Raw genomic sequence first — 16,419 nt, 5'->3', positions numbered from 1 at the left:
TCAGAGAATATGAATGATAAGAGAAAAACTTTTTTTTCACTCATGGTTAGGGGTTGGGTGAAGCAACATTTTTACCAAACAAATGGAGCGACGCCTGCAAGCTAGTTCAGGCAGACAACTCGAGCTGCAATGCTGTACATGTCACATGTCCCACTCTCATAACCATCATCCAATCCTGCCCTCTGCCTCTCAAATTGGTGGTCTATTTAAACTGGGAAAATCTCCCATCTCTCCCTCTGCCTGTCAATGCTTCTGCTGCTGCATGCCTATTGCTGAAAATGTCTTCATCCCCACAGCCTCCCCAGCATCCACCTGCAGGCTCCGAGGGGTGTTTAGTATGTTTTGCTCATCACTCCTCAATGTCTCCATGTAAACCTATCTGCAGGGAGTGATGAGGCCGGAGCCTGGGCACCAAACATGAATATGTATTTGCTGCTACAATAAACAATTTAAACGTGTGTTGTCTGACTGAACTGTGTTTACTCTTTTTATATCATAAAGACAACAGAAACTACCCATGAAACCATAAATTCTGCCAGGGTATGTATACTTATGAGCACAACTGTATATGTGTTTGTGTGTGTTTATATACTGTTTATATTTGTATATATACAGTATTTACACACATACATATGTGTGTGTTTATGTACCATTTATATATATATATATATATATATATATATATATATATATATATATATATATATATATATATATATGTATAGCCTATGTATATAAACTCACACACCATTTAGTTTGTTCTCAGAAATATGATGTTTCAAAATTCATCCTGAGAGGCTGTTCATATGCAATTATCCTATGAAAAAACGTTGTATGTCTTTGGCACCTATATAATAGGGGGTCACGAGTCTTTGGCACCTACATTTTTGGGAGTCACTACATTTTGGGAGTCACGAGTCTTTGGCGCCTACATTTTTGGGAGTCATGAGTTTTTGTCGCCTACATTTTTGGGAGTCACGAGTCTTTGGCACCTATACTTTTGGCGGTCATGAGTCTTTGGCACCTATATGTTTGGGGGTCATGGGCTGAAAAGTTTGGGAACCCCTGTATTAAAGTGCCCATGTAACAAAGGCTGGTATGCATGTTTTCTGTAGGCTACAGTAAAATAATGATAATAACATTATAAATATCATGCGACTTCTGATGTTATCTGACAAAATTCAGACTTACAAAAAGTGTCGTTAGTTTCTTTTAATATCACAAACAGTAACAAAAGACAGCAGAAAAGATCAGCCAGTCTTCAATGAATAAGTAAACGACATTCATATTTTGAATATACACAGAAACTTTACTCTCTCTAACTCACAATCTTTCTGTCTCTCTCCCGTGTGTTATCTTACACAAACACTCACTCTCTCACACATAAACAAGGTGTACCGCCCAAAACTCTGGTGATACACTACACAGAACTGGGAAAATCATGCTTACCTGTTGAAATTACAGTAAAATGAAACACTGAAATTGAATCAATGCAGTGGTATGGAGAGGGATGTGATTGTCACTGTCGAGCGGCACAAAGTTATTTAGCTGTTTAACAGCCAGGTATCTGTCATACTTGATTTACCCTGCAAAATGACTGAAATGTTTGTGTTATTATACCAATCTGAGGTAATTCAGAATAAACTGCAATGATGGACTCTCATGGGGATACCTTAAAGTCTTATTTAACAGTTAGAAACAGTGATTTGCGATGAGCCAGAGCTGTTGTCTTACCTTTTATGTTCTTATAAGTAAAAATAAACACAAAAGATTAGATAGATAGATAGATAGATAGATAGATAGATAGATAGATAGATAGATAGATAGATAGATAGATAGATAGATAGATAGATAGATAGATAGATAGATAGATAGATAGATAGATAGATAGATAGATAGATAGATAGATAGACAGATAAAATAAGGCAAGTGTACAACATGTACACTAAGAACTCTAAGAATTAACTTTCAATACCTTTTCTACACTTTTAACACTTCAATTATTTCTTAACATTATGTTCTACAACTAATGCAAAAGATGATGGTTAAAGTTTTCATTGAAAAAGAATGTGTAAACTTCGCATTTGTAATGAAAAACTTCACATAATCTATCCTTAAGTTACATATCTTTACAGAAAATAATTACCTTAAATATGACATAAGTTAAAACCTACAACCTACCATAAAACATTAGACAAATCAGCCCTAACTTCTTCCATTGTTGTCTGTCAAGAAAGTACAAATAATGATAATCATTGTGCGCTCATTATAAGAACAAACTTTAACATGACTGACCTAGTGTATTGCACGAGTTGAAGTAGAGGTGCAGGACACACAGCTGCTCTGTTCCTGTGTTACTTTGGCTTTTTGAGGATCATTTGTATTAACAGCCTGAATCCAATACAATACAAAATATGAGATGACACATAAACAGTCACTGTAAAGTAAAGTGCTGACAAAGTGGCAATATGTATGTCAAATTAAGATGTAATGGCATCAGATTAGTGAACCATTCTAATCTTTACACACTAACAATGTCTGTGTAGACTAACTCCAATGAAAACACAGTGTCAACAGTACTACCACGATGCATGATTATCATGGACAATGATACACACTTTTTAAGTCTGGATGTGCCTATGACTACTGTAAGACTTAAGAACAGTGAAAACACATGATGTTTGAATACACAGCAACACATCACAGTTGAATTAATAATAAACCCCCTGATCAAGTCAGGTCTCAGACAAACATTTTCACCTTTGTTAAATCAATTTCCCTCATCATGACATGTAATAGCATGCTTTAACAGCTGCTTTAAGTCATTTAGGTAAATATAAAGGGACATTTCAAGCCTTCTTATTTGCTTTTTAAATCCACTGACCTGCTTTTAGCACCAAAAGGAATAATAAAAAAGGTGGCTTGTGAAATAAAGTTCAAATTAAAAGCAGGAGACAGGTTAAGACGAGTGAAAAGCAAAGACAGAAGAGAAAAAGAGGGATACAGAGGTAAAATTCGACGAGGCGATACTGCTCAATTCAAGCAGTTTGAATTTTCAGCCATCAAGAGTGCTACACACCTCAAGCTACTGGCAACAACCCTGTAGTGAGCAAAACAGTAACAAAAGCATCAAACGACTAGTTGATCTGTTCTTAGCTAAAATGACTGTTAATGAGAAGATTAAAAAAACACAATGCTGCCAGATCATCCTCTCAACAGCTGAGCCAGTCGCGGTTAAAATGTCCCATTTTCACTTCGTCCAACTGGAAAACGCTGTGGTGTCTTATTGCTGATAATTTCCATACTGACCCTACAATGCAAAAGTGTTCACACAAAGAACAAAGATTATACACGTCTCCCTTATTTTATTGTTTATATGTTATTAGCTGAGCAACAACAGACTGCAAAGTATCTGTTTTTTCCGTTAATTCATTATTCTTATGTGCATGACACTTTGTAATAGTTCACGCTTAATCATGTTAGAGTTGAATTTGAAAAAGTATGAACCAAAAAAGATTAACCCTCCTGTTATGTTCAATTCTCTGGAACAGCAATAATGTCCCTGGGTCTGCTGCATTTAGCTGGTTTGGAAGGCATGTATTGCCTAAAATAGACTTTATAAAGGGTCGATTTGATCCGCAACATAACAGGGGGGTTAAGGTTTCTTACAAATGAAGGGTTTACCTCAAACTACTAAATCAAATCTGGACTTTATCATACATTGTGATACTTTATCATACATTTCAAGAGGTAGATTCGAGAAAAAAGACTTAAGAAATGAAGCAAAACATAAAAGACATTTCTTCTTACAGTTTTCTAACCTAGAAATCTGCTATGAAAAGCATTTGGTGCAGAAAATTATACATAATTTCCTCTTTTGTAGAAAGCTATGAGTATTAGAAATGCCAGTTCCAGAGATTCAAAACAATCTGGGAAGTGTGATTTATTTGATGTACCTGTTCGTAAGCATAGGGCCTCTGCGTCTGTGCTCCAGGGCCTCCCTGGGAGGAGCGGTAAGATCCGTACTGTTGGCTTTGACTCTGCTGATACTGAGGATACTGAGAGGATCCACCTTGTCCAGGACCTGTTGCAGAGAGGATACTTTCAATTTGTTTGTTCATTTCTTTGATGTTTCTGTTCATATGACTATACACAACAGGCAAAATGGGTTCCTATCCCTGACCGTATCCCTGTGGCTGCCCGCTGTAGCCTTGTTGAGACGAGTACTGCTGCTGGCTGAAGGGCTGCTGCTGGCCAGAGCCCTGCTGGTACTGAGCCTGCTGCTGGCTGTACTGAGAGTTACCTGGAGGCATATAAACACAGGTACACATCATCTATTGAACATAAAGTTTGAGCTAGAGCTTCTGCATTTAGGGTTGGACAGATTTACAAATGTGTTGCTGTGATGAGTCATCAAATGAACATAAAAATGCAACACTAGTTTAGTATTAAAAGCTGTTACCTCCTTCATAGTAATGCTGTGATGAGTCATCAAAAGACCTGTCGTAGCCTTGATCACCGTATGAAGACTGTTGATATGAGTACTCTCCATGACCTGTGCAGAACACAATCCAACGAATGCAAAGACTCCTCCACACAAGTAAAAACCCACTAACATGCAGAAGAACAAAATATTATTCACATTTTGAAACAAAAAAAGAGCTGCATAAATGTGCAATGACAGTATCACAGGCATAAACAAACACTTTCAAGGCTTCTAACTTCTATATTATGCACAAAGCACAAGAAACACCCAGGAGGAAGTTTGCACGCTCTCTTCGACACACTGCTATAAGCACACTCTGAAATCTGAAATTTCCGCACACCAAAGGGGACAGTATGGACACAGACACACTGGGAGGAACAGAATTGGGACCAGTGGCAGTCTTTTGATTTTCAGTACTTTTCATCCCCTGCAATAAAAGCAAAAGACGATGACTGCGAAGAAGAGCTGAAGCTTCAGTGCTGCTATAATGCGGCTCAAGCCTGTGGGATAGTGCTGAGAGGAATTGTAATGGCCTATAATGGGGGTTTGTGTGTTTGAGAGCTGTGTGTATGAAGTTTATGGATGTGCATGATTACCATCAGGGTAATATTGCTGGTTTATGGGCTCGCTGGAGCTCTGAGTGTGTCCATACTGCTCTCCGTAGAACTCGTCTTGTCCCATGTACTGCTGTGCAGATCCTGCAAGACAGGCGACATCACGATTGGTTAAACACTTAGTTGGACCAATTGGACGATGAGTTGGAAGCTCAAGGGGCTGTGACAGGACACCGGGGCAATTTAGGGAGGACACTGAAGGGGAGTCTTAGCATATTATGTGGATTAGAATACCATGATTGACATAAGACATAAAAGATTGTAAGAGATGACATTATGGACAGCTGAAGTCATCATGTAGATATACAACTACAATAAAGAGGACGTTTGTTTGAAATTACAGTTTTAAAGGTACAGTGTGTATAAATATTAATTGATATCTAGCGGTTAGATCCTAGATCGGAACGCCCCCTTGCTCACCCCTCCTGTTGGTGAAGCTCCAGAAGAGATGGTGGCCATATGTAAGATCTTACATTTGTCAAGTTTTTACTCATCACCAATCAACAACCACCCTCTTCTTCTTTATCTTTAATAGGGTTGCAAAATCCCAGGAATTTTCAAAGTTGGAACTTTCCATGGGAATAAATGGGAATAAACCAGGAATTTACAAAATTGAAGGTTGGCTCTTAAAAGGGAACTTAAACATAGTTGGGGAAAATATATTTTACCATAATCCTGACTAACACAACCAGATTCCATGAAAGAATATGCTTTTTTATTTGCATGTGGAATTTGTGGATGGGAGAGGGGCTCTTTTCATTTAACATTTTGAATGGGACTTTGTTGGGATTGCATTTTATTTTTCATTTTTGAATGGGTTGGGTCAGGGGGGATGAGTAATATTTAACACAACATTCATGTTTTTGTTCTTCAATGAAAGAATTGATTGTTCAATAAAATATTCAACACTTAAATAAATCAGTTTTAATTGTATTATTTTGGATTGGTGTCGGCTTATAACAAAACAAATATTTATGCTTGGATATGATAACTTTCAATTAAATTACCCTCAATTCCCAGTTAATTCCCATAAATTCCCATGGAAAATTTCCAATTTGGAATATTTCCAAAATTCGCCAGCTTAACTTCCCATGGAAATTTACCAGAAACTTTCCAGAAATTTTCCACCCCTTTGCAACCCTAATCTTTAAACTGCTGCATTTCAGACAGCCACTCACTAAATACAAAAATGTGTATGTTACTAGTTCTGTTCTGCTGCTGTAGAAACATGGCCTTGAGTGATGGCAGCCTCCGTGGTAGGGGACCTGCTCTTTATGTAGATATAAAAGGCTCATTTTAAGTTATCAAAAAGCAACACTATTTTTATACACTATACGATTATACACTAATTTACACATGCTTGTGAATATTATATTCCATTTCTACCAAGTCTGTTTTGCTTAATGCCAATTTACACACTGCACCTTTGAGTCTTGTGTGGAAAATGCTTGTGATCATTTTCCATTGACTGAAATTATACCATGAAGGAAGCTATTACAAGGAAACACAATTTTTGGAAAAACTCAATAGGGTGGAACACTTACTATAAATAGCTCAAACAAATGACAATAAATTTAGTTTTGAGGTGAAAACTTGGACAGAAAATTCATCAATCAGGGGAAATCTGATCTCTTCTTGGTGATGGTGTGCAGAAACTCCAGATTCCACTCATTTTTTTACCTATACATTTAATCAAACTCAGGGCCAAACACAAAAGAACAAAAATATATTAACGAGTCTAATAACTTAACCAAAACACAAGTGACACAAAAGTCTCCATTGACAGAGATGAACTGTAGCAGACACGTTATCTTCCCTTCTGCAGCAATAGCAACATTTTCTTGGCATCATATTGGATCATTTCCAATGTGACCAAGGAGCAACAGCTGACTGGGGAGTCTTGGCAACATCCCCACGAGCAATCACCAAGATGAATCTGGACACAGCTATGCTTTAACACAGCTTTAACCTGGAAATACTTCCCAGAGTCATGCAAGGATAATAGTGTACCAGGGTGCATGAGGACGTACGACCGTACTCAGTTGCTCTGGAAACAGTATCTCTTTCTTTTTATATATCTGAGTTACAATGTGCTTAGTCTTCACACTTCAAAGACATAACAGGACACGGGTGGAGGTGTTATTAGGCACACACTGACATAGCAAAAGTGATTTACAGGGTTGGAAACCAAATGTGACAAGAAAGATACATCTCCAGACTGTTTCTTAAAGTCACAGGAGCGCAGCTGAGCTAGAGTGGTCTAGACTTCCTATGTTTGTAAAAGCGTCTTGCGATAACGTTTGTTGTGATTTGGCGCTATACAAATAAAGATTGATTGATTGATTGATTGATTGACCTGTTTCCAGACTTTAACACCCCTTTATGGTCTTTGAATGCAAAATTCTAGTACCATGCACGCAGCAAAATGTAACACACTCTGGAAACTGTGAGAGTGGCATTCAGAGCCAAACTGAAATCTGCTGACAATTTCAGTTCCAAACTCTATTCACACATCTATCTAGTTTGTACTTTAACACTCACTCGACAGCACAAACCCTCCAAGCCCTCTGGCAGTGCCAAACCGAACTGGCATGTAAGAGTCTCACCACCTACCTTGCTGTGAGGAGCGGTAGGATCCCATGGGTCTCTGAGGCATCATACTGTTCCCCTGACTCCCCTGACCCATCATGCCCATGGCCTGCTGTCCCTGATAGTGTTGCCCCCCCGCCTGGGCTGAGGAATAGTGCGGAGTGGCAGACTGTTGGTGCATCATGGTGACTGGGGGGGAATTTAAATTATAGAGGAGAGAACTTATACGTTATTATACACAAGCACATAACAGATAAGCATTCTGAGATCTGAGAGGGAAGAAATGAGCACAGTTAAAATGTTCAATAAACAAATATAGAAGGACATTGACGGCAATCAGGGAACAGGGTAAAGCCAACATGGGTTCAAAGCAGTCAGGGATCTATCAAATCTCCTTAAAGAGAGAAAAGTTCATTTGCAAAAACAGATAACTCTGTTTTTATAAAATTTCAAAAAACATATTTATTTTTAATGTACATATTTAATAAAGATGCATTTTTAAGATACCTCTTATTAGTAATCTAACTTTGACTTAGTCAAAGCCACCCAACTTCAGTTGATTGATACTACCTAAAGCTAGTAATTGAAAAAATATATTTTTTGAAATGTTTTAAAAAGTGAGTTATCTGTTTTTGGGCAGAAATGTATCTGATGCTTTCAAGGTGCAACTCTGAAGTGTAAATGCAAACAAAGCAGATGAAGCTGGTGCATAAACAGAATCATAGTAAATATGCATATGCATCCAGGGAGGGAGAGGGCTGCATCTCAGGGTCAGGGGTCAAAGATAAAGAGAAGTAAAGCCTGAAGCAGGAGGAAAAGTAGAGGAGGCAGGAGACCAGTTTGATGAACTGAATGTGTTTGATTGTTACACTGGACGAGGAGGCAATTAACAGAGTTTTAAGAGCAGATACATATGTGAGAAAATGTTTTGGCATGAACACATTCAACAGTACTGAAAGAAATCTTCAAACTCTAACTATTCAGTTTCTACCTCACCCTGAACCCTGGAAAAGTTTTCTTCCAATTACTTACTTCCTCTATGTGCAAAACTTGCACCATCAGTGCATTTAATTCATGAGTCTTCCATAAAATTGGATAAATCTCTGATGATTGCGCTCCCCTTTTCCTGGCTCACCTTGGTTAGACTGAATGTTGAGGTTGCTGCGGGAGGAGGAGGAAGAGGAGGATGTGGCGGAAGAAGAGGAGGAGGAACCATAGCCAGGCACAGGGCCCTGGATCATGCTGTTCTGGGAGGAGGGTGCAGCATGGCTGTAGCCGGGGGCAGAGGTCGGGCTGCTGTAGCCGCTGAGCGATGCAGGGGGAATAGTCGACTGCACCTGACCAGACTGCTGCTGATGCTGCTGCTGCATGGGGGCATGGCTGGGGCCTGACAACACACGTGCACAGTCAGAGCAGCCAGCATGTGTCCCCATGTCCCACATTCAGTTCATCTGTACAGAAAGCTTGCCCAGTTGTCAATGGAGTTATTAGTTTAAATAATGTGTCGGGAAATTCGAAAAGGAGAAGGTGTTGCTGCGGCTGCAAACAAATCTAATTATCAGATCATCAGCTGAACTTCAGCCCAAAGACACTTGCAGGGAGTATGACCACAAAGAAAAGAGACATGGTGACATACAAGACATGATATTACTGTAGATCTGCACACAAGCATGCAGGAAAATCAGGATCAGACAAGCACTCGAGACAGGCAGCAAGGTGTAGCTTTTTGTGTGTGGAATGTAATGTGGGCCAGAGTTTCTCACCATTGCTCATTTGGCTCTGCATCATTGATGTGGGGGGCAGTCCTGGTGCCATGTTGTCATTTAGGTTGCTTGGAGCGTGTCCTCCACTCTGACCCATCCCTCCAGGACCCATAGACATATTAGCTGTGGGTGGCTGGAATGAAAATTATAGTTCATTAGATAGAAAAACAATTTTAAGATGTTGGATGTTGTGAATATTGAAATCCATTTTGTGCTGTTCCATATAAATTTAGTTCAGTCCACTACAAACTTTTACAAAATTGATTTTGTTATGCATGTTTGGTTTAAAAGGTGACCTGTGGGGATGTACAACACATCTGATAAAGAGAAATCTGTGTTTTTTGTACATGAAACTTCCAAAAGGACTCACCGCAGGTAGTAATGACTGCATGTTCTGATTGGAATCTGCTATCGTGGCCAGGTAAACAAGATTTCTGTGCAGTATTTGCTGATACCTGAAAAAAAGAGGGAATTGAAACATAGATTTGAAGTCACTTTTACTTAAATATAACATTCACAAGTCATCAAGTAGAGTTAAGAAAAATGAGCACTTACTGTGTGCATTCAGCTGTCTTCCCTTTGCTTTGGTAGTCCATTATACATTGTATTAAATGGTTGTTTTCATCCAGCATCTTTAGGAAACAGCAAAACAGCAGTACAACTTCAGTATTCTATGCAACTGAGACATTGTAGTGATACTGTCCTGGTTTCTTAGAACTTCAGCCAGCCTAAAATCATTTTTTATCTGGGTCACTTTTTTCTTTTTTTTTTTTCGTAATGGAGCCAAATAAAGCAGCAGCAGCTTCTCACAGTTTCTATTCAGGACATGGTTTCAAAGTCCCTGTCTCGCTGCCTTTTTACCGGAAACATCCGGTTCAGTCGAGGATGGAAGCAGCAGCAATTTGAGAAACATATGGCTCAGGAGTTATCTGATGTTGCTCAGTTCCCTTCTTTCTACAATATGAATTATATTTTAACATATTTTTGTGCAAAAGCAAGTGACATAAAAACAAAGTACTATTTTTGACATGACAGAAACGCAGCAAGGTGTTACAATGTATTAGTCATAGAACCTAAAGCTAGTGTGTATTCAAACAGCTATAAAACACTCTTTAGTTATCAGGACAAAGCAGCGTGAAAAAAAGCATCTCAAGGAAACTGCTCCAGCTGCACCTATTTAACAGACGGCTCCGTTACCGCCATGGCTTTGTATGGCACCTTCAATTGACTGTACGGTTACAATACCAGTTGCCATTTCTTCTAATATTCACCACAGGCTATACTTTCATGCTGCACTAGAGGAAGAGCGCACATTCCCACCCAGACTGGAATATTTCATCTCGAACGCCGTGACAATTCTTCATTATTACCTTTTGAATGGTTTGCTGTGTCACCTCCCCTTTACTCCTGGGGCGAGCCGATGAAAATGCCACCGACATGTTGTCATATGGGAAATAAAAGCGCTTCTTTTATTCTAATATTTATTATCATGAGCGCAACCTTCTATTTGGCTTCATAGTGTGTCCATTACAACAAAATGAAGGGGGTTGACGAGTGAATTCTCTATTGCATAGAGGGGATATTTTAAAAAATGAATACACCTTTTCTAAAGGAGACATTCACATCAGGTATATGCGGATTTTTTTTAGGTTCTGTATGCAATTCATAACAGAGAAATGAATATTTACACGAAAGTGAGAAAACACCCCTCCCTCATTTTTGGTATGATCCGGACAGTAAGTAGCCTACCACTTTCCCTTTTAGAAAACGGGGCATGCTTTGATTCAAGTAAGCCAATCAGTCCACATTGTTCAGGGCGACCGGTGGAGCTTTTATAAAGAGTGGCTGCGATAGTTCTTGCAAGCGCCTTCAAAAAGATTTGAATGCCAATTAATAATACAGAGTTTCTTTTGTTACAATATCCCTATTCACCTCACATCTGCCACGCTTTTTCAGCATGATGTAGTGTTGTTTTGATGTAGATAGTGTTGTTTTTGATACCTTACATATTTGGACAACGTTTTCAGCATGTTAAATAATAATAATAATAATAATAAAAAACATGTTATCCATGAAAAAACAAGGGGAATGAATACCAATAAAACACGGAGGAAAAGAAAAAACAAGAATAAGGAGCTCACTGAACCTCACTACAAGATATGTAAAATACTTCCAGAAAGCACGAGACAAGCACATCAGCAATTTGCAATTTATTTACATGAATCTCATTTGTTGCTTTAACATTACAGAACGAAGCAATACACAAGCTTCTTTTAAATACACTGACATTTAATTAATTTTATGTGACAATATTCAAAGTTTACGACACCATTTCATGAAACCAATAATGTACATATTTTAGGAGGATCCCCAAGAGGCAATTAAAGTCACAAATTTCTAATATGAAACAATACATTTAAGGAGTGAAGCTCTTTCAAGCAGCAAAAAGTAGAAACGTAAATATTCACTTCCTGTTAAATTGAAAAAAAAATAATAATTTCAAAACATACCACTAATATATGGACCATCTCCTGAGCAAAGCATCCACATCCAAACTGCAGCCAAAAAAAAAATAGCAAGTATAAGACAAGGGGGGGGAATAAAGGTAGACACTTCTTTGAACTATGACAGAGCTGCTTCATATAATTATACACTTAGGGCATTAAGCCAAGGACTGGTTATCTAGAGTACCATTGTATCCAACTCTGACCTTCAAAACTGTCCACTCCTGGTCCTGTAAGTAGACTGAGACTGAGCAATTTCTCGTCTTCTTTGTTCAGTATATCCTTCTCTGAAGCCCTGGCCCCTCAAGAACCGTCCAGGGACCCCAAAAGTCTCCAGATTGCGCTTTCGCTCCTCTGCCCATGTCAGTCTGAAACACAAGTAGAGGCCAAAAGCCTGTCACACTACAAACACAAAGCATGCATTTAAGATGATGATTAAGAAAAGGCCACTAGCTTACCTGAACTTCTTGTCAGACGAGATGTTGTCAAAGAAAGACTTTGCTTTGTCATAATAGCATTTTGGTCCAAACTGATCGTCATCTGTCACCAAGTGCAATTCCTCTTTTTCTTTCTCCTCCACCTCAAGAACTCTAACTGCAGACAGAAATATGTGCTGATTATTTGAAGTTTGTAATTGAAGACCTAATCTAGTTTAAAAAGGACAAAAACAATGGAACCCTAGATCCTTTTTGGTAGACACAATTTACTGACCACCAAAATGGAATAAATCACACTTGAATTAAAACTGAAGAAAACTCATGGAAGAGAGCCATAAACACAGACACTGCTAACCATGTCCTGGTGCATGAGTAATTGGTCTTACAAAGGCTGAACAACGCCAAAAACTTAACTAGAGCTTACTCATAAGAGGAAATGCTTACAACAAGAAAGTGTTGAGCAAATGTGGTCTATAAACATGGGTCAGAAAACAGAAGCTGGAAATACAAAAAGTTGTGTTTGTGATAAGAACCAACATTTTGAATTCATCCTGCCTTCATTCTCCTTTTTGAGCTGCTCCTTCATAAACTGAGCATTTGAGGAATCAAAATCAAAGTCTGTGTCGAACTTCAGAGTAGCAGATGGAACATCAGCCACCAGCAGCTGACCTCTGCTACGGTTCCTGCGTCTCCGGGCTCCTATAATACATTTTTGAAAAGCATTGGGTGTCAACAGGAAAATGCTTTGTTATTTATAGCAAGGAAATGTTAGATTTTTTTCCCTTTTCAAACAGAGCTGTGTTTCAAAATTACCTTGTCTCCTTCTGGGAGGTGGCCTGTTTTCATTATTCTGCTGCCGAGTTTCATGCACAGCGCTGGGCAGGCCGGGCCCCCACCTCCCTCAAATTGACAAACAATTTTTAGACTTTATATTTAAAATTGCAACTGTATCATTTTATGTATTCAAATAAATATTTTGAGGAAGAATCCCTCAAAAAATAACATTTTGGTCAGTGAAAGAGTTGATTGAAGTTTGTATTTTACCTTGCTTTTCATCACTGATTCTGTGTACTTACTGGTTGGTCCAGTGCCTCTTCTGGGCTGGGGACTCTCTCTTCTGGTCCTTGGGGGCCTCCTTTCCCACCACTGCTCCTGGGTTGCTGTCAGAGGCCTTCTCGATCTGTCCACATGGAGGGTTTGTACAGCTTTTTCCACCATAGGACCTCTTCTAACATGTAAGCCTGGAAGTACAGGACCTGCATGAAAAACACAACACAACCCTGCAGTGTTTTGACAACATATATGGAAGAATTCAGCTAGCAAAAACAAGAGAGTTAATGGTCAGTTTACTTGGAATAAATCAGCATTTTATTAACTCACCAAGGCCAAGAGCGGCAGCATACTGTTGATTAAGGAGAGAGCCAGGAGCGAGCTGATTATAAGCTGGCATCCTCGGGCTAAATGGAGCATGAGGCGGGTAGCCTCCAGAAGACCCTGCAATAGATGACTGAACAAAAAGGAGGTGCAAGACATGATCTGTGTCTTAATATATCGTGTCTGCTTCAGGGCTCTTTACTGCAGGGTATGAACCGTGGAGTTCTTACCTGTACTATCGCAGGATCTGGAGGAAGGCCATGGTGAGATCTTGGAGGTTCACACAATGTAATATCTTTGATATCACTTCCACGGAAAGTGATGTACTCATAGACATCCTCTTTAGGTGGTGTTGGCCTGTCAGTTGGTCGTCCCTCAGTTCCCAAACACCTCACTAATTGAGAAAAATGTTGTTGTTTTTTATCAAGAGGGACAGTAATAATTTGATCGTGTTAACTCATTCTGTCAAGCATAAGGGTTGCCAACTGTCCCGTATTAACCGGGACATCCCGTATATTGGGCTAAATTGGTTTGTTTCATACGGGACCTCAATTGTCCCGTATATTGACCATTAACTCTTGTAAATACAGCAGACTGCACTCTACAGATCCTAGATCAGATAAAACGGCAGATCATGTGCCAATCACACCGCCTGTCATCCAATCACAGAGGATTTCTCTCTGATGGCAATTAAATGGTCATACTCAAACAGATGCAGCACAGAGCTGATCAAAAATGAACTTCAAATATCTGTAAACTGTGACTTGTCATGTAGGGACTTCTCTCTGGCTGTGCAAAAGGACAAAAGACTGCTTGAGTCAGTTAAGAGCAGCAAAAAGTATCCATGGAAAAAGTAAATTTGGTGAGTCACTCCTCTTTTGCATTTCATTTTTCTGTTGCCTGTTTTTTGGTGTAAAGAGCCAAATGGTGCTTTCTTTGAGGTTTATTCATATGAGGTTACATAATGGCACAGTAAGGATTAAAGGGAATATACAAACTTTCTGCATTTCCAGTTGAATCAGAATATGAATATACATTGAATTCACACATTATGCCCACACCACCATAGTGAGAAAGTTGGCAACCCTTAGCATAAACCAAGACCACTTACCTTTAGCAAGGACCACTGTTGAGTTCACTTTGTCAATTGTGTACAAAATACCCTCATACCGATTTTGGGCTTTAGAAATTAATGCAATTTTACATCCAATGCAAGGCTTAGCTGAACTCATGTCTGGAGAATATCAAGGAACACTTGTGGTCAAATGTCTAAAAGAAATCAAGTGAAAAGCGAGCATTTGAGCCACGGAGAGACCACAAACAATTTATCTGCGTTCTCAGGTGACTTGAAACCACTCCCACTGATTGAGGCGCAAATGCACCTGGCATACTCTGATTAACTGCCAGGTCTGACAGGTCTGGCTTTCATCGTGTTTGACTGATAATGCCATAGGTTGGGGGATGTTATCGACTGACAATAACTTTTTGACTTTCAGATCTCGTTGAATCAGTTCTGGGCTCTTGGTAAAAAAAAAAGCAAAACATATACATTTCGTAACTATTATGTTGTGTATGATACATTCTGTGTAATATAGTATGCATCGTGAACGTCTACACTGCAGCTCAGCTAAGGCTAAGGTGATTCTTGAGCCTGGTGGGACAGCTCAGGGTGTTTTAACCCTTTCTGTCCATTCCTCCTCCTCCATCCAGCGGAAGGAGGAGGAGGGAGGCAGAGGACTCAAGAGGTTACAGGATACTGTGGACCAAGGCACCAAAATAAATACATAAAAAAATAAGAAGGTAGAGAAATAAAGATGTAAATAAATACAGATAAAGTAAAGAAAAATAAAATAAAATAAAGTAGTGGAATAAAAAGAGTGTGTGTGTTTGTTAATGTATGTGTGTTTCATGTATTAAGAGTACTGTGTATGTGTGTTTGCATGATGTGTGGTATGAGCTCAGGCAGCAATGGACAGGCAGGGGTTCTGGGCTCTTGGTATAAAAAAAAACATACACACTATTATGTTGTGTATGATAAATTCTGAGATAGATAGATAGATAGATAGATAGATAGATAGATAGATAGATAGATAGATAGATAGATCAAACAAAGACCCAAAGTAGAATGAATTGTTATTTGACCCTAAATTGTGATTATAAATGATCTGAATATCTGTACAGTGTTACAGATACAAAACAAAGATGTATCCTGACCAAATACAGGCTGAGTGACCACCAGCTAGCTGTAGAGACAGGGAGATACAGGCAGATATGGCTGCCCAGAGAGGAGCGTCTATGTGTTCACTGCTCTACAGGGGACATTGAGACAGAGATGCACTTCCTCCTCCACTGCAACAAGTTCTCTTTTCTAAGAGATTCCCACTACAGAGAAATTACTAAAATGCTACCAAACTTCTCAACATTAACCCCAGAAGAGAAACTGTCAGTTCTCCTGGGGGAAGGGTCAGCAGCTCCTCTGGCTGCTAAATATGTGTCTGCCTGTCAACGCCTGAGGGACGCACCATCCCATGATGTTTGATTTTGGGTGGGGGTTTTGTTAGCTTGCCGCATCGGGTGAGATATGCTGTATGGGTAATCATTCATTAATGCGTATAGAATATGTTATATATGTAATATGTGGTTGATATGTAT

General features: G+C 39.1%; 2 protein-coding genes across 6 annotated transcripts; both read right to left on the bottom strand.

The window, feature by feature from the left end:
* Nucleotides 1–1,197: 1,197 nt before the first annotated feature.
* On the bottom strand, nucleotides 1,198–10,974 carry LOC117821659 (calcium-responsive transactivator-like). Of its 2 annotated transcripts, XM_034696090.1 has the most exons (11): nucleotides 10,823–10,911; nucleotides 10,008–10,084; nucleotides 9,823–9,907; nucleotides 9,453–9,585; nucleotides 8,825–9,076; nucleotides 7,714–7,878; nucleotides 5,083–5,184; nucleotides 4,463–4,555; nucleotides 4,184–4,303; nucleotides 3,957–4,084; nucleotides 1,920–3,310 (listed from the first exon to the last, which is right to left on the bottom strand). In XM_034696090.1, the coding sequence occupies exons 1-11, from the start codon at nucleotides 10,889–10,891 to the stop codon at nucleotides 3,284–3,286; spliced, it is 1,251 nt and encodes a 416-aa protein (XP_034551981.1). In that variant the 5' UTR covers nucleotides 10,892–10,911; the 3' UTR covers nucleotides 1,920–3,283. The 2 variants fall into 2 exon arrangements, with proteins under 2 accessions (XP_034551982.1, XP_034551981.1); XM_034696091.1 differs by lacking the exon at nucleotides 5,083–5,184 and having other exon boundaries at nucleotides 1,198–3,310; nucleotides 10,823–10,974.
* A 673-nt stretch (nucleotides 10,975–11,647) lies between these two features.
* lsm14b (LSM family member 14B) lies at nucleotides 11,648–15,145 on the bottom strand. 4 transcript variants are annotated; one of them, XM_034696171.1, is made up of 9 exons: nucleotides 14,879–15,144; nucleotides 13,998–14,161; nucleotides 13,774–13,900; nucleotides 13,470–13,649; nucleotides 13,207–13,293; nucleotides 12,931–13,092; nucleotides 12,415–12,550; nucleotides 12,163–12,324; nucleotides 11,648–12,007 (listed from the first exon to the last, which is right to left on the bottom strand). In XM_034696171.1, exons 1-8 carry the CDS (start codon nucleotides 14,997–14,999, stop codon nucleotides 12,165–12,167), a joined length of 1,137 nt encoding a protein of 378 aa, XP_034552062.1. In that variant the 5' UTR covers nucleotides 15,000–15,144; the 3' UTR covers nucleotides 11,648–12,007; nucleotides 12,163–12,164. The 4 variants fall into 4 exon arrangements, with proteins under 4 accessions (XP_034552062.1, XP_034552063.1, XP_034552061.1 ...); XM_034696172.1 differs by having other exon boundaries at nucleotides 11,648–12,324; nucleotides 13,470–13,634; nucleotides 14,879–15,145; XM_034696170.1 differs by having other exon boundaries at nucleotides 11,648–12,324; nucleotides 14,879–15,143.
* Between the last annotated feature and the right edge of the window lie 1,274 nt (nucleotides 15,146–16,419).

This window comes from Notolabrus celidotus, chromosome 11, assembly GCF_009762535.1.
Source record: "Notolabrus celidotus isolate fNotCel1 chromosome 11, fNotCel1.pri, whole genome shotgun sequence".
Lineage (NCBI taxonomy): Eukaryota > Metazoa > Chordata > Actinopteri > Labriformes > Labridae > Notolabrus > Notolabrus celidotus.
Note: the sequence above shows the minus strand (reverse complement) of the source record. Positions and strands in the feature narration are given on the sequence as shown.